Genomic DNA, 25373 nt, shown 5'->3' with positions numbered 1-25373 from the left:
CCCACAGCTCCTTTGCTCCTCCCCTGCCATGTGGGACCCTCAGTCTCTGCTGCCTCCTTCCTTTCTTGAGAGGCTCAACATGAGAGAAGGAGCCAGCGAGAAGTTTCTCCAGACTCAGCTCCAAACGCCTCCTCTCCCGTGACATCTGCCTGCCCACAGGCTCCTGTTGCTCCTTCACAAGACGTTGATACCCCAGAGCAGTGTCTCCATTCATGGTCCTGAGCAGGGGCCATGGGATTGGGCTCTGGGCACTGACTCACGGCACCTCCCTAGAAGGTGAGAAACACGCCAAATCTAAACACACCAAGACTCCTCCCATCTATCGCCTTGGGAGTGACCATAAACCACAGACGCTCTCCAGGCTCTCAAGAGTTATCCCATCTTCTGGATTCCTGCCCCCTCCAACTCCCCCAGCCTTGTTGAGGTTCTCTATTGCCTCCTGAATACACATGAACCCCTATACTGATTTTAAGAAAAAAATGATTCTCTTTCCTCTTTGTCCAAGCATCCTATCCCTCAAACTCAAAAAGAAAGAAACTCTACCTTCTCTCTCTGAGATGGGAACAGTATTTCTTCTAGCATCCTGCAGCCTTCCCAGTCCTGCTGCTCATGGTAGAAATGCTGCCACACTCCAACATCAAGGAGCCCTCCTTGACTTCCCTTTACAACTCGTATTCAATTCTGCCTACAAAATGCCTATGTCCACTTACATGCGATGGTAAATGTTTAACAGTGGACTTTCTGAAAGGGAAAAACCAAAAGCTATTTTGTAGTGCTTGCCAATTTCTCTAGTGTAATAACTCCCAACATGACCAATTTCACACTACCAACACTTAAACAACCAGATTGCAAAATTCCTGAAATTTAACAATTGGTTTTCAAGGGCCAGTCCAAGCCTGCTGCAGGACACCTCTGAGTTACATCCATATCTGCACACTTCTCACTTCCACCACCACTCCCTGTCCCAACCAGCATCATCTCTTTTGGGACCACTCCTCTGGCTTTCATTTTTCAGCCACAGCAATTCTTTGGAAAAGTCAAATCATATCACTTCTCTGCTTCTTCCCCAACACAGCCGCATGGCTCCCACTCTCCCTCCTTCAAGTCTCTACTCAATGTCACTTTATTAAAGGCACCTTCTATAAACTACACTGTAGAAAATATTATTTCTTTTCTCTGTCCCAGCATTCTCATTTCTCTTATCCTAATTAATTTTTCTTTAGCCCTTATTTACATAAGTATTATGCTGAATACAGGCAACTCTTGCTTTTCATGGCGGTGCAGGATTGCAAAAATGACTGTGCAACCTGAAACCTAGGAAAGCATTCTCCATATCCAATTAGAAAAACAATTATCAGTTTGTGACCTTTACCATTTTTTGTCAAAATATTAGAAACTCTCACACTCTCAGTTACAGATGTAGAGGACAATGAAACTATAATGAAATAAATATTTATTTGTGCACTGCAATTCAAAGCATTAGAAACATTGAGAGTTCAAGTGTTATTTCTTTGTAAAAATGTATCAAGAGTAGTTGGAAGAGTGCTTGCCTTTTTCTTGTATATTTCTGATACGGAGTGATATGGTTTGGCTCTGTGTCTCCATCCAAATCTCATCTCAAATTGTAATCTGCATGTGTTGTGGGATGGGCCTGGTAGGAGGTGACTGAATCATGGGGGCGGACTTCCCCCTTGCTGTTCTTGTGACAGTGAGTTCTCGTAAGATCTCAGTGAGTTCTCATGAGATCTGGTTTTTTGAAAGTGTGTGGCATTTCCCCCTTCGCTCTCTCTTTCTCTCTCTTCTGCCACCATGTAAAGAAGGTCCCTACTTCCTTTTCTCCTTCCAACATGATTGTAAGTTTCCTGAGGCCTCCCAGTCATGCTTCCTGTTAAGCCTGTGGAACTGTGAGTCAATTAAACCTCTTTTCTTCATAAATTATCCAGTCTCCGGTAGTTCTTTATAGCAGTGTGAGAGTAGGCTAATACATGGAGCAAGCATCATTTCTTTTTGTTTATTTATTTATTTATTTTGAGATGGTGTTTCATTCTTATTGCCCGGGCTGGAGTGCAATGTCGTGATCTTGGCTCACTGCAACCCCCCACCTCCCTGGTTCCTGCGATTCTCCTGCCTTAGCCTCCTGAGTAGCTGGGATTGCAGGCAAGCATCACCACACCCAGCTAATTTTGTGTTTTCAGTAGAGATGGGGTTTCTCCATGTTGGTCAGGCTAGTCTCGAACTCCTAACCTCAGGTGATCCACCTGCCTTGGCCTCCCAAAGTGCTGGGATTACAAGCATGAGCCACCATGCCCAACCAGGAAGCATCATTTCTAATATACCTTCGTGTTTTGCCATCTTTCTAAGTTTGGACTAGCTTCCAACATGTTATCCCTTGCATTTTTAATATTGTGAAATCACTCCAGAAAGTCCTTTCATGTGAATATTTTTGCTGGTATTTCAACCTTTGGGACATCTTCAGCCCTTTTGTTATTACTCCTCTCCCATTTGTGGGAGTTTGTCTTTACTACCTCCCTCTGGCTGCCTATCTGAAGTTCCTGCGTCAGGGTCTACATTGCCATGGTCAACTATTTGTACTTCTAGAATTCCACTCACATTCAATTTGAACCTCACTTGCAGCATTTTCACTTCTCATTTCTTCACTGTAATGTCATCTTGGTTGCAAAATTCCTCTTTCAATTATTCATTTCTGTAAAATGTCATATGGGCTCATCACTGGGAGACAAGGAGGCAATCCAACTATAGGCTTTGTTGTATAAGTAGGAGATTCATAAGGACCAATCACCAACAGACTTTGAAAGACGCAACATGACTGGTTACTGATCATGACGAGCTTTTGTTATTTCCATGGTGATTTGGGGACTGAAGAGCTAGCCCAGAAATTTGCAGTCTATGCAAATTACAGTAAATTTACTATGTCACCTAAATTTCGAGACTTGTGTTGTGGGACTGATGTTACTTAACTAAGCTATGGTAAGTGAAATGCATGCATGTCAGCACCAAAGTGAGAACTGCCTGTATTTGTCTATCTTACACAAATAGAATGTCAGTTCTATCGTGGCGGATTGGGGGTGGGGGAGGATTATCTGTATCCTCAGTTGCCAGAACTGTGTCTGCCATATAATAGGCTGTCAATTTTTTAAAATGAGTGAATACATCATTGAGGCCATTGGTTTCTACTAGGTGTTGGATTTCAAAAGAAAACTTCTCTTCATTTGATCACTTGGCTGGTGTGCTGTATTCTCAAGCTATTTCTTTAAAGACTACTCTCTCTTCTTTCTGTTTAAAACATTCCATCAAAAATTAAACATCCTCTAGAAAGTAAGAAAGTGCTAAAAAGAAAACAAAGTCAACCCCAAAACCAAAACCCACAATGACTGGAGTACATCAAAGGGGCACAGGAACCAACTGAAAGAGCTCCCAAAGGACAAAACTGGAACACTGTCAGCAAAAAAAATAAGTAAAGTAGTAATGAGTTATAATCCAAAGTATAAAATAAATATCTGAGTCCATACCAATATAAATAAAAGATTGAATAAATTAATGGGAAAGAAGAGAAGAATCTCCAGTGCAGAAAAGTCCCAGATAATTTATTTATACACTCCACCCTAAAGGAGGTGGAACATAACTTCCACTCCTGAAGTGTGGGCTGTGCATTGTGACTTCTTTGCAAAGGGTGCAGCATGAAAAAAAGGAGAAAAAATAACTTTCCAGTGGAAAAACCTGACAAATACAGCTTCAGCCAGGTGATCAAGAGTTCATCAACAGTTATAAATCAACATTAACAATCATAAATCATGTCACTAATATGTACTTTTAATATGATGTGATGAAGATGACACTTTCCTCTGTTACCTTCCCCCCAAAACTCACAACCCCAATCTAATCATGAGGAAAACATCAGACAAATTTCAATAAGGAGGTATCCTGCAATATTGGGCCCAGAACTCCTCAAAATGGTCAAGGTCATCAAAATCAAGGAAAGTCTAAAAAACTATCATAGCCAAGAGAAGCCTGAGGAGATATGACAAGTAAATGTAACAGGTATCCTGGATGGGATGCTGGAACAGAAAAAAGACATTAGGTAAAAAGAAAAGATCTAAATAAACTCTGAACTTTGATTAATCATAATGTATCAATATTGGTTCATTGATTACAATAATTTATCATACTAATGTAAGATACTAATGATAGGGCTCAATTTTTCTGTAAATCTAAAACAGTCCTTAACAAATTAAGTCTATTAAAAAAATGAACGTCTTGTCCTCAGCTAGGTTTTATTTGCCTCTTGCACCCCGTGGGGAGCAATGCAAAGACATGTGTGGTAGGGAGACTTCATTAATATTCCAAAGTTTTATCTCACTTCACAAGCCTGAGGTTTCCTTTCCTCTCGTCCTTCCTCTGTCCCCTACCAGAGCTCACCCCAGACCTAGGCACTCAGATCCCAGAGGAAGTGGCTTCTCAATCCCCCGTGATGCTCACTCTAAACTTTTCCCGTTAGTAAAACCCAGGTCAGACCAAGTGAGATCAGAAAACTTTGGGTTATGTGGGTGAGCTGGGATAGCTCTGAGGACCTGACTATGAGTGAGTGAATAATGTTCTGACCCCAAGTCTTCACAGGAACAAGTTGTTCCCAAGAGGAGTGTAATGGATACTGAGAGGCACCTGGCTGTGGAGATGGTCCTCAGCATCAGCCCTATTTGGGATTGTCTCAGTTGAAGGGAGCACCCTTGCTTAGGTCATATCTGGGAACAGACCACCTCTCATTGGACTCATCAACCTAGTCGTATAAAGGCCCAGCTCTCTTATCCTAACTGAGAGCAACTCTGGAGGAACGTCTTAGTACCAGGCTCCATGCAAGGTCAGCTGAGGTCTTCACTGGGACTTCATTGCAGCCCAGCTTCTTTTTCTACCCAGTCCTGCTTCCCTCTTCTCCCATCCACAACTGTTAATCCTAAAAGTACTCCCTGAAAAAAAACCTACTTGCTCATCTTCACCCCAGAGTCTATCTCCCAGGAAAGCCAGGGTGGGACAGTGAGGCTGTGCTACATATCAGAAAGGTGGGGATCCCTTCATCTCTAAGGGAGCAAGTCAGTCACGGAGGAAGGCCTTGTTTATAGTACCTCCAGGTTAATGAGAATCCACAAACATGTTTATTCAAGAGAGGGACATAATTAAATCTATGTTGTAAAAAGACCAGTCTGGCTGAAGAAGGAGAAGGAGATTATAGGGGGCAAATAAAAATGGGGATACTCTAGTGAGAAGGCAATTGTTTTTATTCAGGCAAGAGATGATGATAGAGATGGAGAAAGAGCATAATTCAGAAGGTATTTAGGAGGTAAATCCAATAGGGCCTGGCAGGGGCAAGATATGAGTGTGAAACTATGCCCCCAAGGAGTTAAAGAAACCAATTACTAACAGAAATTCTTGAGTTTACAGGATAGCAGATAAGAAAAAAAAAAAAAAAAAAACTTGCTAAACTGCTGAAACTTCCTCCACTTGTAAGATAACAAAACTGACTAAAATCTGTTGGAACCAATATGGCCAACTGGATTTTGCTCAGAATGAGCTTGCTGATGTCACAGCCTGAATTTCTACCACATATTTCATAATAATGCCCCAGGATTTTGCACATGGGACCTGTGAAGAGGCGTGTGGAGAGATAACCATACATGCCCAAGGACTTTCCAGACCTCCCCTTTCCTTTCATAAATCATACTAATCCCAGAATCCACCCCCGAAACTTTTTCTAATAAAGCTACTGCCTTGAAGCTAGCACATGGAGCTAGATTTGAGCTAGACTCCTGTCTTCCTGTTAGTCAATTTGCGATAAAAATCTTTTCGTTTCTCAAAAGCCTGGTGTCACAGTATTGGCTTCTAGCATATCAGGAAGCGACCCCCTTTTACTTGGTAGCAAGTGGATAAGTGAGGGTATAGAACCTGAGTCCCTTCCTGGTTTGACAAACTGCATAGACGATGGTACCAAATACCAAACAGGCATGGTGTGGGAGAAGATAAGGTTTGTGAGTGCAGATCTGAAATTCAAAGTTGAATATTTAAGGTATACAAAGGGGCCAGGCGCAGTGGCTCACACCCTCACACCTGTAATCCCAGCACTTTGGGAGGCCCAGGCAGGTGGATCACCTGAGGTCAGGAGTTGAAGACCAGCCTGACCAATATGGTGAAACCTTGTCTCTACTAAAAATACAAAAATTATCCAGGCATGATAGTGAGTGCCTGTAGTCTCAGCTACTCAGGAGGCTGAGGCAGGAGAATTGCTTGAACTCGGGAGGTGGAGGTTGCAGTGAGCGGAGGTCATACCATTGCACTCCAGCCTGGACAACAAGAGCAAAACTCCGTCTCAAAAAAAAAAAAAATATATATATATATATATATATATATACACACACACACACACACACACACACACATATATACACACACACACACAAATGAAGATGTCAAGATGGTTGCAGGATATACAGGTCTGCATCATGGCCCCAAGATTACTCAGCTCCTAGGGGGTGGATTCAGGATTTTAACCTAGATTATATCTGATTCAAAAGCCGGCACTCTTGGGTACTGATCTGTGAGTACTGTACTTGGGTACTGACTCTCCAAGGAACTTAGAGTCTAATGAAAGGTGAGAAGATTCCTCAGAGTAGGGGAAGGGGAGGATGAAGGAGGCTGGAGGAATGTTCCTGTCTAGTTCCAAGCAGGGGCCATGGATTGGAATTCCTTTGTGGAATTCATCATTTCAGGACAACGGGATAGGATGATGACATCACCAGGGGATGGGGAGTTTTGTCATCTCAGAGAGAACGTGCCAGCTTTGCTTTCTTTTCCTAGAGGGTCTAACACCTCTCCTGGCCCTGACATCTAGCTGGTCCCTGAGGAGGAGGCACAAGTCACGAGGAGGCAATGGGGAAACAGGATGGCAGCCAGTGCCTGCCTATGGATGCTTGGACATTAAAGGGTCACCAGTTGAATGTGGGCTGAGGGTCCCTGAACACAACCTTTGTGCTTAGGGAGAACCCATTGCAGAGCTGAGAGAGAAGGATGTCAACATGCTGCTTCCTCCCTCTTTCTGGGAGCATTTCTTCTGTCCCTCCAATCCCATCCCTGAGAGCTGGTCCCAAGTCCAGCCCAAGCAGGAGAGGCAGCCCTCACCTTCCCAGGTGTTTGTAGGCATGTTACTCTCCCTCCTAGAGAGCGTTCCCCACAGCTCCGCCTTCCCTGCAGGCCCTGTCCATCCTCTAGAGCACAAATCATCATCACCTCCACAACTTGAATATCTTTCTCAGCCACGCCTGATTCCTCTTCAGGAAGGAAAAAGGAAGCAGTTCCTAGTAGTGTATGGAGGGACCTACAGAAAAGCCAAGAGCCCACAGCAGATATTGCTTGTTTTTTGCTTCTGACAACTCTGAAGTGGAAGAAAGGGCATCCATTGTAAAGTTCAACTCTTATCAAGTGGGTGAGGCTATAGATATCTTGTCTCTTTCTTCAGCTGTGCAGCTCAGAGAGGCCCAGATGTTGAGCTCATGCAGGAGCTAGACCCACACATGCCCATCATGAGGTTTCGGCCTTGGTCCAGCCTGTGTGTCTGAGGCTCCTAGATAGGCAAAGGCCATGAAGTTGGGGAGAACCTCTGAGATGGGATAAAACTCAGGAAGGAGTATAAGTCTGTGGGTGTCAAGACTCCCAGTCCCAGCAATGCTAAATATTTCCAGCAGCAACTTCTTAGCTTGAAGCAACCTTGTCTGTTCAATTTTATAATCACAAAGGAAAAAGTGTCCCAGTCCCCTGACCTTTCCTGTCATCACAATCCCCTTCCTCTGACATCACAGAGGCAAGGACTGTCCTCTCTGCTCAGATAACTGAGTCAAGGGCTTCTCCAGGACAGACATTCAGGCAGAGCAAGCTCCAGGTTTCACTACAATGCCCATCCCTGCCTCCCCACTCCACCCACCTCTGCCTTCCTTACTGCTGTATCTGCTGCTTGAACTGGCAGGTGAGTGGGGCCTCAGTGTGTGTGTGTGTGGTGGGTTCTCCCCTCTTCCTGTTTAGTGAACCCTCCCTCACCTGTTCCCATAAAATTTCCTTTGGGAGAGTTTTCTCCATCTTATCCCAGAACAGGCAGAACTCAGAAGACTACACTGGGATGGCCCCCAATTCTGACAAAATCTCCCAATGGCCATGTCTGTTGCAAATCTCTTTGTTCAGGTAAAGGACTCACACCTATGGTCACAGGGCTGGGCACAGCACCCATCACAGCTCTCACCCTCCAGCCTCTGGAATCAAAGGATGTGTCATTTATTTTATTTTATTTTTATTTATTTTTTTGAGACAGGGTCTCACTCTGTCACCTAGGCTGGAGTGCAGTGGTGCGATCTTGGCTCACTACAACCTCCACCTCCTGGGCTCAAGTGATTCTCATGCCTCCACCTCCCAAGTAGCTGGGACTACAGGCACGTGCCACCAAACTCAGCTAATTTTTGTCTTTTTTTGTAGGGATGGGGTTTCACTATGATGCCCAGGCTGGTCGCAAACTTCTGAGCTCAAGAGTTCCACCCGCCTCAGCCTGCCAAAGTGCTGGGATTATAGGCATGAGCCACCACGCCTGGCCCCTGGCATGTTTTACACTTCTTTCTGTGAAATTCAGTTTTTTATTTCTCTGTTGCCACTGTATTTGGTTACTCTTAAAAAGTACTGCAAACTGGGTGGTTTAAATTACAGAAAATAATTTTCTCACAGGTCTGGAGACTAGACACTCAAAATCGAAGTGTGGGCAGGGTTGGTTCTTTCTGAGGACTGTGTTCTATGTCTCTCTCTGAGCTTCTGGCAGTGGTAGCCTCAAACATTTGTTGGATGGCAGGTGGCACCACCCTCCCTGTATCCTCACATCATCTTACTCCTGTGTATGTCTGTCTCTGTGTTCAAATTTCCACTTCATATAAAAACAAGCACCATATTGGATTAGCACCCACCTCAATGACCTCATTTTAACTTGATTTTCTCTGTAATAACTCTATTTCCAAGTAAGGTCACATTCTGAGCTACCAGGGGTTAAGACCTCAACGTATATTTCAGAGGCATACAATTCAACTCATAATAGCCTCAACATGAAATTTTAATAACTTAGATATATTCTTTGTTGGTTTATGTACTGCATTTATATCTGTCTGTGCTTTATACATAGGAAGGGTAAGTATAAAGCTTGCTCTTTTAATTCAATGCAGAGTTAAGGATGACTAAAAATATTTAGGTAAAAGCTAACTTAAGACACTTAAAGCTAGTAAAACTCACTTGAATTTTTAACTGTACTTATTGGGTGTGGTACACAGACTGTAGGGTGACTCCCAACTATCCCACTTTTATGTAAGACTACACTGGGATGGCCCCCAATTCTGACAAAATCTCCCAGTGGCCATGTCTGTTGCAAATCTCTTTGTTCAGGTAACATGCTTCTATCTGTGTGTTGTGTGTAACATGCTTCTATCTGATAGAATATGACCAAAGTGATGCACTGTCACCCCCTCGAGTATGTTAGGTTGTATAAGATCTATCACACTAGAGTTTTTCTTGCAACTTCTGGCCTTAAAGAAGCAAGGAACCGTGTTGAAAACTGCCTGTGAGAAGGCCCACGTGGCAAGGAACTGAGGGAAGCCCCTAGAAGTTGAAGGCCTCAGTCCTACAACCACAAATACCTGAATTCTACCAACAACCTGAGTGAACTTAGAATGAACACTTCCCCAGTCAAACTCCCAGATAAGAATACAGCCCACCTGACACCTTGAGTGGAGCTTGGTGAGACCTCGAAGCAGAGAACCCAGCTAAGCCATATCTGAATTACAAATTGACAGAAACTGTGAAGTAATTAATATGTGTTGTTTTCAACCACTAAGTTTGTGGTAATTTGTTATTCAGCAATAGAAAAGGAATACACTTAGTAAGATTGCAAAACCATACAAAAATAAAGTCCTCTATTGTTTTGTAGAACTTATTTGTTTTTAAAGGTGTACAACTTGGTGGTTTTTTAAATATTATTTTGGTTTTAATTGACAAATAACAATTGTATATATTTATGTCGTATAATGTGATGTTCTTATACATGTATATATAGTGAAATGATCAAATCAGGCTAATTAACATATCCATCACCTCACATACTTATCACTTTTTTGTGGTAAGAACTTTTAAAATCTACTTTTTTAGCTATTTTGAAGTATGCATTAACTATAATCACCATGCTGTGCAATAGATCATCAGAACCTATTCCTCGTGTCTAACTACTTTATAGGCTTTGACCAGCATCTCCCATTTCCTTGTCCAACTCCCCACCACCCCAGACCCTGGTAACCACATTCTATTCTTTACTTCTTTGAGTTTGACTTTTTTGGATTCCACATATAAGCGAGATTCCACATATAAGCAAGATCATGCAGTATTTGTCTTTCTGTACCTGGCTTATTTCACACCATAATATCCATGGTGTCATAAGTGACAGAATTTTCTGATTTTTAAAGGATAAATAGTGTTCCACTGTGTGTGTGTGTGTGTGTGTGTAATCACATTTTTATTCATTTATACATTGATAGGCACTTCAGTTGTTTCTGTATTTTGGCTATCATGAATAACACTGCAATTTTGTAGAACTTCTCTTGGAGACATTTTGTGTATCTGCCATGAACTCAATGTCAGTGTGGCTTGTGTGATACCCAAGAACACGTGACAAGAGCAATTAACTAGTAAGGAATAAGATTTTATTGGGTAGGATTGAGCATTGACAAACCAACCATTGTAACATCTAAGATATTCCCATACTCCAAAAACCAATTGTCACCTTTTATGGAAAATAGTAACTTCGCTGAGAATGCATGCCTCAGTGTTTACTCTGGGAGAGGTGAATGAGTGGCCTTTCACACAGTAGAAGACCTGGTATTGGAGGGAGCTGCCTCCATATGCAGGTCACTCCATATGCACTCCATATGCAGTATGTTGATTATCAACGTACTGTCCTTAGCTGGGGCCGTATCCCTGATTCTGAGACAATTAGAAGAATCTGACCCAAATTACATTTTGCATATTCTCATTTAATAAAAATATATTCATACATTTATTTAAAATATGTTTATTTAGTGCCTAATATATTGCAGGCCATCCTCATGCCCCAATGCAGAAGGAAAGCGCCATTCTCCTATTTGTACACTGATACCCTCCCCTTCACCTCACATGGCACCCAGCATTGTAATTTTTATATGACTGGTGCCATCACATGATGCTGAAATAAAACTACCATATTGAGATCCCACCTTGACCTATAACCAGACCCTCAGAGCAGCTTGAGCCAAGACAAAGAACATGAGAGATGATTCCACGTTTCTTTCTAGGAACTTCAGATGAAGAGTTCCAGGTGAACCAGCCTCAGACTTTAGTGTCAGTCAATCCTGGAGATGTCCTAACCCTGGCCTGCAATATGTCTGCTCTGTCCCCAGAAGGGCCTGTCTTGTGGTTCAAGAGCACTGGGCCAGGACAACAATTAATCTATAGTTTCAATGGAAGCCACTTCCCCAGAGTAACTCCGGTGGAAAACACAATGGTCGATCAAACTGACTATTCCATTCGCATCCGTGACGTGATGCCAGAGGATGCTGGCACCTACTACTGTGTGAAGTTAAGGGTAGGACACCCTGACATGGAGTTTTTCTCTGGTCCAGGCACCATCGTGTATGTGAATGGTGAGCACAGCCTGATGAACTTTATTCCCTGGGTTTATGAAGATGAATCTTTAAAATCCTTCACCGTGTACCAAATCATCACTACATACTGAATGCTGTGCTCCTTTATCCACAAACTACCCTGTAGACTAGGTTTCTACCAATGGCCTTTCTAGTAAGCCATTCTGGACAACCTGTGCCAAATATTGAATCAAGCTATGTTGACAAGCCACATCCTTCTCTGATGCCAACCCCACCAGAACCCATGACATAGGAGACACTTAAAAATAAAAAGATACTGGGTATGCAAAGTGCAACTACATGTATGCACTGCATGGCCTAAATGGTAAGAAAACTGGGCCCTAGAGGGCTGACTGACTTCTAAGGTTCTAGGAAGAAACCTGGGCCCAGGTATATGCATTGCGTATATTATGACTTATTTCATGACCCCAAACTTCCAGTCACAGATGCTAGCAGCCACATCTTAGCTTCTGATGGAATATCAACATAGGTGAAGTTTTCCCCAAAATGCCCAGTATCTCCTGGGCCAAAACAAAGGGCTCTTCAGGCAGGTAGACTCCCTATATGCCTCCATGACCCCACTCACCTTCCCATTACCAACTGGAATGTGATTGGGGCCTGATAGCAAGTACCTGAGTGGTCACTACAGTCCAGTCTGAGATCACATTCCCATTCCCCATACGAGTCAATGAGTGGATGTGATCTCCTACCATGGCCTGGCACTGTTGGGGAATTCTCAGACCAGAAGGAGGGGTCTTGTGTATCGATCTCTCCAAAGTCTTTTTTGCCAAAAGCCTTCCCAGAGGGGTTGAGTCATTCCCTGACACTTGAGTTTTCCCAGGTCTGTCCTGAGACTTCCACGCCCAGCCCCACTGTTCTTTCATTCCAAGTATTTTTATTCCCAGGATAACCAGTAATTCCTTCTCCTCACCACCCCTGAATTAACGTCATGAAATACAGTGATATTAGGTGTCCCTCTATTCTTCCAGGAGAACTGACCTTCCCAGTAATGTTTCCCTTGAATCCAGACACATTCCATAATGCCCAAATGGCAATGGAAAATTCACAGGTTTCCCTTAAGTTACATAATGTCAATGCAGACTGCTTTCCCACACTACCTCCTGGCCTTACCAACCAGGAGTTCCCTTTCTCTCTAACCTGCTCCTTAGGCAGTCTGTGGTTTTGACAACCAAGCTTAATAGGAGAGATTATCACCAGGACCTGACACATTGTAGGGTAGTGATGATGACTGTGTAGGAGGGTAAAGGGTGGCCGGTTAGAACCTCCAAAACTGTAGAGGGCCCTTGAGGTTCTAATCTCTTTTTGTTGAGGAGAGGAAACCCTCTCCCTTCTTTCTCTTGAAGAGATAAGCAGTGGAACTACATGCTGTTGCCATGACCACCTCATTCTTTAATTGTTTTAACTTCTCCACATCTCTCAGCATGAACTTCTCTACAAATTCAGAGAATAATCACCCTTCAGAGGAGAGAGGAAGGCCAATCCCAAACTCAGTGGAGATGTGGGGTTGAGGGACAGGACTTGAACCCAGTTCCAAATGTACCGAGTGACTCTAGGCAATTAGATGGATAGGGGAGCTAGTCTTTCTCCATGAACATTACCCATTGATAATTCCTCCTTCTCCCTCCCTGTCCTCCTGTTACCGTGGTTGAGGGCTGAGGAATGGAACCGAGGAGGAATACATCTGGTCCTCTGGACTAACTCCCCTCCTTCAGCACTCTGGAGAGAAGCTGCCTCCACGTGCAAAGGCCTCTCTTTACTCAGTGCACGGGCATTTATGCATGTCGTTAAAAGAATTAATGAATGAGGCCCAACCATGACCTGTACCCATGCTTAAGCCAGAGAAGGGGAAATGAGAAATGATTTTCAGTTTCTTTCCAGGAGCCACACATATGTTCCATGTGCAGCAAACAGAGATGTCACAGACTGTATCAACTGGGGATTCAATCATCTTGAGTTGCAGCGTACCAGATACCTTACCAAATGGACCTGTCTTGTGGTTCAAGGGAACAGGGCCAAACCGGAAATTAATCTACAATTTCAAACAAGGTCACTTTCCCAGAGTAAAAGAGATTGGAGACACCAACAAGCCTGGCAACACAGACTTTTCCATCCGCATCCATGAAATCTCTCTTGCTGATGCTGGCACCTATTATTGCGTGAAGTTCATAAAAGGGAAAGCTACCGAGGAGTACCAATCAGGTCAGGGCACTCAGGTGTTTGTTACTGGTGAGTATGTCTCCTATATCTCATACTCCCTGGAGTATAATATCATCTCAGCAGTTACGTTGTCTATTCATTCAACAATTGTTATGTGCCAAATATTATTGAAGGTACAACATACATTTGATCTTTTTAATTCTCTCAGCAAACTGTGAGTTAGGTATTTTACAGGAAGAAAAAAAGACTCAAAAGGTTGAGTGATGAGTGATGAGAGCTATTTTGGTTGATTTCTCAATATTCAACCCACCCCCTATGACTAACCTAAGCCAACTAGTATAATGCCATGTTCCCTGCTAGAGGTTTACTCAAATATGGGATGAACTTGGCCAGTTTGGGTCTATCTGAGAAAAATACAGGCTTGCAGAGAAATCTGGTAATCTAAAGTAATTCTTCCCCTTCTTGGCTGGAAACAAGAAATTGTGTTGCTCCAGGTTCTTTAAGCAGGCATCTTATGACTATGAGGGGAATAAGGTTGAGAAAAAGTCTAGATGAATGCAGATATGTAACCAGTGTAGATTTGACAATATGCACAACCATACTGCTCCTTGTTCCAATCTCACCTCTGGACTTCTAATAATGTGAAAGAAAACATCTCTTTGCTAAGCCAATTTGCTTAAATCAACAATGTCCTAAGGGCTACAAGAATAATAAAGGTCCCACATCCCACAATGTGTTGTAGTGTGTTGAACTGCAAGTACAAATCTATGTTTTCTGCATCCAAAGCCTTTTTCTTAGTGTTTTGCTACTTGTGGTGCCCTGTGAACTTTGGGCAATATCCAGTCTGAGAAATTATTAAATTGATCATACAATAATGCTAACATTTATTGGGCATCTACTATATTCCAAACATTTCATCTATATTCTCTACATAGCAACATTTGAATTGCTGGATGCTTGTACTCACTGTACAGATGAGGAACCTAACTCAGGGAGATTTCAGGAGTGTACGTAGTAGGGAATAAAGAGGTGGGGTTGTCTGGACCCAGTCCAGTATGCTCTATATTAGTGAAGAACATTTACTTACAAGAGAGAAGGTCAAATGCATTAATTTCAACCAAAAATATGAGTTGATTGATTCTGTACCTGTAGAGAATTCTGGGTTACTCACAGTATTCAAGGCAGAACTTTTGGAACCAGGGACTAAAGCATTGGATTTAGGGCTTAGTGTTACCAAGATTGCGGCTCTCTGACATTGTCTGATCTCTTCATGGCTTTGTTCTTTCCTGCTGCATAACAACCTTCAGTATACGATAGTGAAAATAAATGCAGAAAGTGTTGATATTCATTCCCCCATCTTACAACCAATGTGGAAAGAGAACTTCTTCCTACCAACCTTCACAAATGAGTTCTAGGGAACTATCCATATTAGCCTTTTGTATGCCTTGTTGTCAACATTTTATTCATTGTTGCTAGGGAGATGAGATGCCATGAGAGATAAGCAGTCAACCCAATGGAACAAATGCTAAGCAGGTTGAAAATAAAATATGTTCATCTACCACATGGTCCACGCCCTACCTTATCAGATGAGGAAATTGAGCCTCTAAAAGGTTAATGGGCTTGTCTTCCAGGATATGGGTCCTGGAACCCCGGTAGACTCTTCTCAGAACCCTTTGGGTTTATGGTTTTGCCTTCTTCTTAATAAGAAGTCTCTAGTTAGAGTGGAGGTGTAGGAGTGCATGACAGCTGTTTAGAGGGAGAATACTGTGAATGAGTTCAATATCCTTATTAACATTCAAATATTCTGAGTCAGAAGTGTACCAAACTTATGCCATTTCTTAATAAATAAAAATGTATATATATATTTTTAAAATACTTAGCTATGTATTAGTTTATTGTAGTTGGTGTAACTAATGGATACAAATTTGACAGCTTAAAACAACTGAAATAGACCATTATGGGTGGCATAACAGCACAAGAAGTTCCAAGGGCCCACTCCATGGAAACTGGTGAAAATCATTTTTAAAAAATATTTAGAGTCTCTGGAAATAGTATTAAGGGCATATCATAAATGAAGAAATAATTTTTAAACTACTAAAACTGGAGAAGAAAAGTAAAAATCTGATATTTGAACCAAAACCTCCTTTTTCCCTGTCAAAGTCTACACCCCATGGCAAAGAAGAGGAATCAACTGCACCAAAATAATCCGTCCAGTCACTCAACAACTGAACAAGCAGATGACAATAACAAGCCTTGGTGGTTGTGAGGGGGATCAATATCCAGAGTTTCTACAATATATTATGTAAAATGTCCAGTTTCAAAAAAAGTGAGACATGCAATAGAACAGAAAAATATGACACATAGACCAAAAACAAACCAAAAAAAAAGGTATCAGAAACTGCTTGTTATGACCACCAGATGTCAAACTTAACAGGCAAAGCCTTTGATGTAACCATTACAAATATGTTCAAAGAAACGTGATTAAACAAACCATGATTAAATAAGTACAGGAAAGTAAGATGATAATGTTGCATCAAATAAGAGATATCAATAAAGAGATAGAAATTATTAAAAAGAACCAAATGGAAATTTTCTTATTCAAAAGTATAACAATTGAAAGAAAAATTGCCCTAGAGGGAATTAACAGTAGATTTTAAGAAGGAGATTTAGCAAATTTGAAATAGATTAATGTAAATTATGGAATCTGAAGAACAGAGAAAAATTAAATGAAAATAACATTTAAAAAATGAACAGAGCCTCAGAGAAACATAGGCCATCATTAAGCACACCACATACATGTAATAGGGATAGCAGAAGGAGAGGAGAAAGAGAAAACAGCAGAAAAAATATTCAAAGAAAGAATAGTTGAAAATTTCCCAAGTTTGTTTATTTAGCTGAACTGAATATTGAAAAAGGAAACTCAAATTACTAGAATCAGAAATGAAAGAAGGAATATTATAAGTAACCCTACAGAAATAAAAAGAAATATTAAAGAATACTATGAAAAAATGTGTGCCTATAAACTAGGTTTATATGATGAAAAAGACAAATTCCTAGAAGATACAAAAATTACCAAAACTGGCCCAAAAATAATAGAGCATTTCAAGATACCTATAACAACTAAATAGATTAAATTGGTAACAAAAAATTACCCTGATATCGAAACCAGACAAAGATATCACAGGAAAAAAACACAGACCAAATATATCTTATGTGTATGGACACAAAAATCCCTTAAGAAAATACTAGTAAACTGAAACCAACAACATAAAAAAAGCATTATTCATGTTGACCACGTGGGATTTATCCCACAAATACAAGGTTGGTTTAACATCTGAATGTCAATTAATTTAATACAACACAATATCAATAAAATAAAATAAAGAAACCACATAATCCTCTCAAGATGATAAAAAGAATTTGGTAAAATCTAAAATTCTTCTATTTAAAAAAGTACTAAAAAAACTAGGAATAGTAGGGAACTTTATCAACCTGATAAAGCACATGGATGCAAAACCCACAGCTAACATTATATTTAGCAAAAACCCACAGCCAATGTCATAATTAATGAGGATGGTTAGAAGCTGTCCCTATTAGATGAAGAATAAGATAAGGATGTCTCCTGTAACCATTTCTACTCAACATTGTACCAAAATTTTTAGTCAGGACAATTAAGTAATAAAAACAATCCAAATTGGAAAGGATGAAGTTAAACTATCTCTATTCACAAATGACATGTTCTTGTATATAGAAAATCCTAAGGAACCCACTAAAAAACTATTCAAACTACTGAGCAAGTTCAGCAAGCTTTAGAATACAGTTCAATATACAAAAATCTATTACATTTCCACACACTTGTAATGAACACTAAAAATAAAAATAAATTTAACAAAAGAAGTGCAAATTTATACTCTGAAAACTGTCAAAAAAAGTTGAAAGAAATGAAAGAAGATGTAAATAAATTGAGAATTTTCCCATTTTCATGGACTGGAAGATTTAAAATTGTTAAGATGGCATTATTCCCCCAAATTGGTCTACAGATCCAACACAATCCTTATCAGAATCCCAACCTACTTTTTTGTAGATATTGACAAGCTGATCTTAACATTCATGTGGAAATATGAAGGACCCAGAAGAGCCAAAACAATCCTGAAAAATAAAGTAAGATAACACAGGTTTTTCTTTCAAACCTTACTACTGGCTGGGCGCAATGGCTCACACCCATAATCCAACCACTTTGGGAGGCTGAGATGGGAGGATTGCTTGAGGACAGGAGTTTGAGGTTATCCTGGTGAACATAGTGAAATCTCATCTCTAAAAATAAATAAATAAAATAAAAATAAAAGCTTACTACAAATCCACAGCAATCAAGGTAATATGGTACTGGAACAGGATAGACCTATAGACCAGTGGAAAAGAGAGAGTCCAGAAACAAGCTCATGTATCTGTGGTCGTGGTCAACTGATTTTCAACAAGTGTGATTATGAGGAAAGAAGCATCTTTTCAACAAATAATGCTGAAACAACTGGATAGCCACCCCCAGAAAACAATGAAGTTGAACCCCTACTTCACACAATATACAAAAATTAACTCAAAATGGTTTGAAAGCCTAAAAATACCTGTAAAGCTCTTATAATAAAACATAGGGATAAATCTTAATGACATCAGATTTTGCATTGGCTTCTTAGCCATAATATCAAAAGCATGAGAAACAAAAGAAAAAATAGATATATTGGACTTCTTAAAAATTAAAACCTTTTATGCTTCAAAGGATACTACCAAGAAAGTAAAAAGATAACCCAAAGAATGGGAAAAATATTTGCAAATTACATATCTGATAAGGGCCTTGAATTTAGAATACATAAAGAATGTCTCCAAAGCAGATATTCAAATTGCCAATAAGCACATCAAAAGAAATTCAGCATAATTAGTCCTCAGGGAAATGCAAATCAAAACCATAATGAGACACAACTTTGCACTAATAAGGATAGCTAAAATCAAAAATCAAATTATAACAAATGTTTATGGGAATGTAGAGGAATTGTAAACCTCATACACTGCAAGTGGGAATGCAAAATGATGAAGCCACTTTGGAAAATAGATAGGCAGTTCCTAAAACAGTCAAACATAAATTACTATATGACCCAGCAATTCCACTCCTAGGTATTTACTCAAGAGAAATGAAAACATATGCTCACATAAAAACTTGTGCACAAATGTTTATAACAGCACTCACACAATCTGAAAGGTGGAAACAATCCAAACATCTATCAATTGATGAATGGAAAAGCAAGATATGATCTATACATACAGTGGTTTATTATTAAACTATGAAGAGGAATGACCTACTAATAATACATGCAACAACATGGATAAACCTTGAAAACATATGCTAAGTTAAAGAATAAAATAACAAAAGATCACTTGTTCTCTCTAGATTCTTCCTCTCTGTGCAGGGCATCTCTGAAAGAAAGACAGCAGCCCCAGTCAGGGGTTTATAGATAAAACTCCCATCTCCCTGGGACAGAGCACCTGGGGGAAGGGGCAGCTGTGGGTGCAGCTTCAGCAGACTTAAACATTCCTGCCTGCCAGCTCTGAAGAGAGCAGTGGATCTCCCAGCACAGCACTTGAGCTCTGCTCAGGGACAGACTGCCTCCTCAAGTGGGTCACTGACCCCCATGCCTCCTTATGGGGAGACACTTCCCAGCAGGGGTCGACAGACACCTCATACAGGAGATTTCTGGCTGACATCTGGCAGGTGCTCCTCTGGGATGAAGCTTCCAGAGGAAGGAGCAGGCAGCAATCTTTGCTGTGCTGCAGCCTCCACTGGTGATACCCAGGAAAACAGGATCTGGAGTGGACCTCCAGCAAACTCCAGCAGACCTGCAGAAGAGTGGCCTGACTGTCAAAAGGAAAACTAACAAACAGAAAGCAATAGCATCAACATCAACAAACAGGATGAGCATGCAAAAAATCCCATCAGAAGGTCACCAACATCAAAGATCAAGGTAGATAAATCCATGAAAATGAGGGAAAACCAGTGCAAAAAGGCTGAAAATTCCAAAAACCAGAATGCCTCTTCTCCTCCAAAGGATGACATCTCCTCACCAGCAAGGGAACAAAACTGGATGGAGAATGAGTTTGACAAATTGACAGAAGTAGGCTTCAGAAGGTGGGTAATAACAAACTACTTGAAGCTAAAGGAGCATGCTCTAACCCAATGCAAGAAAGCTAAGAACCTTGATAAAAGGTTACAGGAACTGCTAACTAGAATAACCAGTTTAGAGAAGAACACAAATGACCTGACAGAGCTGAAAAACACAACACAAGAACTTCATGAAGCATACAGAAGTATCAAGAGCCAAATCTATCAACCAGAAGAAAGGATATCAGACATTGAAGACAAACTTAGTGAAATAAAGTGTGAAGACAAAATTAAAGAAAAAAGAGCAAAAAGGAATGAACAAAGCTTCCAAGAAATATGGGGCTATGTGGAAAAGACCAAACCTACGTTTGATTGGTGTACCTAAAGTGATGGGGAGAATGGAACCAAGCTGGAAAATACACTTCAGGATATTATCCAGGAGAACTTCCCCAACCTAGCAAGACAGGCCAACATTCAAATTCAGGAAATACAGAGAATGCCACAAAGATACTCCTCGAGAAGAACAACCCCAAGACATATAATCAACAGATTCACCAAGGTTGAAATGAAGGAAAAAATGTTAAGGGCAGCCAGACAGAAAGATTGGGTTACCCAAAAAGAGAAACCCATTAGACTAACAGCAGATCTCTCTTCAGAAACCCTACAAGCCAGAAGAGAGTGAGGACCAACATTCAACATTCTTAAAGAAAAGAATTTTCAACCCAGAATTTCATATCCAGTCAAAAAAAAAGCTTCATAAGTGAAGGATAAATAAAATCCTTTACAGACAAGCCAATGCTGAGTGATTTTGTCACCACCAGGCCTGCCTTACAAGAGCTCCTAAAGGAAGCACTAAATATAGAAAGGAAAAACTAGTACCAGACACTGTAAAAACATGCCAAAATGTAAAATCCATCAACACGATGAAGAAACTGCATCTACTAATGGACAACATAACCAGCTAACATCATAATGACAGGATCAAATTCACACATAACAATATTAACCTTAAATGTAAATGGGCTAAATGACCCAATTAAAAGACACAGACTGACAAATTGGATAAGGAGTCAAGACCCATCGGTGTGTTGTATTCAGGAGACCCATCACACAGGCACAGACACACATAGGCTCAAAATAAAGGAATGGAGAAAGATCTACCAAGCAAATGGAAAGAAAAAAAAAGCAGTGGTTGCAATCCTAGTCTCCGATAAAACAGACTTTAAACCAACAAAGATCAAAAAAGACAAAGAAGGGCATTACATAATGGTAAAGGCATCAATGCAACAAAAAGAGCTAACTATCCTAAATATATACACCCTCAACACAGGAGCACCCAGATTCATAAAGCAAGTTATTAGAGACCTACAAAGACACTTAGACTCCCACACACTAATAGTGGGAGACTTTAATACCCCACTGTCAATATTTGATAGATCAATGAGACAGAAAATTAACAAGGATATTCAGGACTTGAACTCAGCTCTGGACCAAGCAGACCTAACAGACATCTACAGAACTCTCCACCCCAAATCAACAGAATATACATTCTTCTCAGCACCATATCTCACTTATTCTAAAATTGACCACATAATTGGAAGTAAAACACTGCTAAGCAAATGCAGAAGAATGGAAATCATAACAGTCTCTCAGATCACAGTGCAATCAAATTAGAACTCAGTATTAAGAAACTCACTCAAAACTGCACAACTACATGGAAACTGAACAACCTGCTTCTGAATGACTACTGGGTAAATAATGAAATTAAGGCAGAAATAAATAAGTTTTTGAAACCAATGAGAACAAAGACACAATGTACCAGAATCTCTGGGACACATTTAAAGTAGTGTTTAGAGGGAAATTTATAGCACTAATGCCCACAGGAGACAATGGGAAAGATCTAAAATCGACACCCTAAAATCACAGAAGAACTAGAGAAGCAAGAGTAAACAAATTCAAAAGATAGCCGAGGACAAGAAATAACTAAGATCAGAGCAGAACTGAAGGAAATAGAGATATGAAACACCCTTCAAAAACTCAATGAATCAAGGAGCTGGTTTTTTGAAAACACTAACAAAACAAATAGACTAGATTAACAAAGAAGAAAAGAAAGAAGAATCAGATAGACACAATAAAAAATGAAGAAGGGGATATCACCCTGATCCCACAGAAATACAAACTACCATCAGAGAATGCTATAAACACCTCCATGCAAATAAACTAGAAAATCTAGAAGAAATGGACAAATTCCTGGACACATACACCATCCCAAGGCTAAACCAGGAAGAAGTTGTATCTCTGAAAAGACCAATGACAAGTTCTGAAATTGAGGCAGTAATAGCCTACCAACCAGAAAAAGCCAATGACCAGATGGATTCACAGCCGAATTCTACCAGAGGTACAAGAGGAGCTGATACCATTCCTTCTAAAACTATTCCAAGCAATAGAAGAAGAGGGACTCCTCCTTAACTCATTTTATGAGGCCAGCATCATCCTGATACCAAAACCTGGCAGAGACACAACAAAAAAAGAAAATTTCAGTTCAGTATCCCTGGTGAACATTGATGCAAAAATCCTCAATAAAATACTGGCTAACCGAATGCAGCAGCACATTAAAAAGCTTATCCACCATGATCAAGTCAGCTTCATCCCTGGGATGCAAGGCTGGTTCAACGTAGGGAAATCAATAAACGTAATCCATCATATAAACAGAACCAATGACAAAAACCAAATGATTATCTCAATAGACGCAGAAAAGGCCTTTGATAAAATTCAACACTGCTTCATGCTAAGAACACTCAATAAACTAGGTATTAATGAAATGTATCTCAAAATAATAAGAGCTGTTTATGACACAGTCAGTATCATACTGAATGGACAAAAGCTGGAAGCATTCCCTTTGAAAACCAGAGCAAGACAGGGATGCCCTCTCTCACCACTTCTATTCAACATTGTATTGGAAGTACAGGCTGGGGCAATCAGGCAAGAGAAAGAAATAAAGCGTACTCAGATAGGAAGTTTCTGTTTACAGATGACATGATTGTATGTTTAGAAAACCCCATCATCTCAGCCCCAAAACTCCTTAAGCTGATAAGCAACTTCAACAAAATCTCAGGATACAAAATCAATGTGCAGAAATCACAAGCATTCCTATATGCCAGTATTCAACAATCAGTCAAATCATGAGTGAACTCCCATTCACAATTGCTACTAAGAGAATAAAATACCTAGGAATACAACTTACAAGGGATGTGAAAGACCTCTTCGAGGAGAACTATGAACCACTGCTCAAGGAAATAGGAGAGAGGACACAAACAAAGAACATTCCACTCTCATGGTTAGGAATAATCAATATCATGAAAATGACCATACTGCCCAAAGTAATTTATAGAATCAATACTATTCCCATTGAGCTACCATTAACTTTTTTCACAGAATTAAAAAAAATGACTTTAAATTTCATATGGAACCAAAAAACAGTTCGTATAGCCAAGACAATCCTAAGCAAAAAGAACAAAGCTAGAGGCATCATGCTACCTGACTTCAAACTGTACTACAATGCTACAGTAACCAAAACAGCATGGTACTGATACCAAAACAGATATGTAGACCAATGGAAAAGAACTGAGCCCTCAGAAATAACACCACACATCTACAACCATCTGATCTTTGACAAATCTGACAAAAATAAGCAATGGGGAAAGGATTCCCTATTTAACAAATGGTGTTGGGAAAACTGGCTAGCCATATGCAGAAAACAAAAACTGGACCCCTTCCTTACCCCTTATACAAAAATTAACTCAATATGAATTAAAGATGTAAATGTAAGACCTAAAACCGTAACAACCCTAGAAGAAAACCTAGGCCATTCAGGACAAAGGCATGGGCAAAGACTTTATGACTAAAACACCAAAAGCAATTGCAACAAATGCCAAAGTTGACAAATGGGATCTAATTAAACTAAAGAGTGTCTGCATAGCAAAAGAAACTATTATCAGAGTGAAGAGGCAAACTACAGAACGGGAGAAAAATTTTGCAATCTATCCATCTGGCAAAGGGCTAACATCCAGAATCTACAAGGACATAAACAAATGTACAAGAAAAAAACAAGCAATCCCATCAAAAAGTGGGCAAAGGATATGAACAGACACTTTTCAAAAGAAGACATTTGTACAACCAACAAACAAATGAAAAACAGCTCATCATCGTGGGTCATTAGAGAAATGCAAATCAAAGCCACAATGAGATACCATCTCAGGCCAGTTAGAATGGTGATCATTAAAAAGTCAGGAAACAACAGAGACTGGAGAGGATGTGGAGAAATAGGAACGCTTTTGCACTGCTTGTGGGAGTGTAAATTAGTTCAACCATTGTGGAAGACAGTGCAGTGATTCCTCAAGGATCTAGAACTACAATACTATTTGACCCAACAGTCCCATTACTGGGTATATACCCAAAGGATTATAAATCATTCTGCTGTAAAGACACATGTATATGTACATTTATTGCAGCAGTATTCACAATAGCAAAGACTTGGAACCAACCCAAATGCCCATTAATGATAGACTAGATAAAGAAAATGTGGCATATATATACCGTGGAATACTATGCAGCCATAGAAAAGAATGAGTTTGTGTCCTTTCCAGGGACATGGATGAAGCTAAAACCATCATTCTCAGCAAGCTAACACAGGAACAAAAAAAAACAAACACCACATATTCTCACTTATAAGTAAGAGTTGAACAATGGGAACATATGGGCATAGGGAGGAGAACATCACACACCAGGGCCTGTGGGGGACAAGAGGAGAGACAGCATTAGGAGAAATACCCAATGTAGATGACGGGTTGATGGGTGCAGCAAACCACCATGGCACACGTATAACTATGTAACAAACCTGCAGGTTCTGCACATACATCCCAGAACTTAAAGTATAATTTTTTTAAAAAATCACTTTTTAAAAATAATTCCATTTATATGACATACTCAGAATAGGCAAATCTATAGAGACAGAAAGTAGATTAAAGACAGAACATTTCTTATGATTTGGGGGATGGTGGAAAGATGGGGAAAATGGAGGTTATTACATGAAAGGCATGGAGTTTTTTTTGAGATGATAAAAATGTTCAAAATGACTGGGTTATGGTTGCACATATCTACAAACAAATATCTGCAAATATTGAATTGTACATTTTAAATGTGTAAATTGTATGGTATGTGAATTACATCGCAATAAAGTTGTTTAAAAACCAGATTTAGTCTCTCACAGTTCTAGAGGCCAGAAGTCTGAAATCAAT

General features: G+C 40.2%; 2 protein-coding genes across 5 annotated transcripts in view; both read left to right on the top strand.

Moving 5' to 3' along the window:
* Nucleotides 1-6297, top strand: part of LOC103215800 (signal-regulatory protein beta-1-like) — a 28781-nt gene extending 22484 nt beyond the window's left edge. Inside the window, exon 4 of one of the 2 annotated variants that reach the window (XM_073008844.1) lies at nt 8-6297. The gene's annotated coding sequence lies outside the window, so the exon portion shown is untranslated. The remainder of the gene's footprint in view (nt 1-7) is intronic. The other variant, XM_073008835.1, reaches the window with a different exon arrangement.
* Nucleotides 6298-6458: 161 nt separating this feature from the next.
* The window catches only part of SIRPD (signal regulatory protein delta), a 38312-nt gene continuing 19397 nt past the window's right edge, over nt 6459-25373 (top strand). For 2 of the 3 annotated variants that reach the window (XM_037995042.2, XM_073008831.1), the window contains exons 1-2: nt 6459-8026; nt 13653-14000. In XM_037995042.2, coding sequence (XP_037850970.2) covers nt 7954-8026; nt 13653-14000 — 421 coding nt within the window. In that variant the 5' untranslated portion in view covers nt 6459-7953. Of the gene's footprint in view, nt 8027-10740; nt 11754-13652; nt 15577-25373 lie in introns of those variants that run through there. The other variant, XM_007962506.3, reaches the window with a different exon arrangement.

This window comes from Chlorocebus sabaeus, chromosome 2 (assembly GCF_047675955.1).
Source record: "Chlorocebus sabaeus isolate Y175 chromosome 2, mChlSab1.0.hap1, whole genome shotgun sequence".
In the NCBI taxonomy this organism is placed as follows: Eukaryota; Metazoa; Chordata; class Mammalia; order Primates; family Cercopithecidae; genus Chlorocebus; species Chlorocebus sabaeus.
The sequence above is the reverse complement of the archived record's forward strand: the minus strand, read 5'-3'. Positions and strand labels throughout refer to the sequence as shown.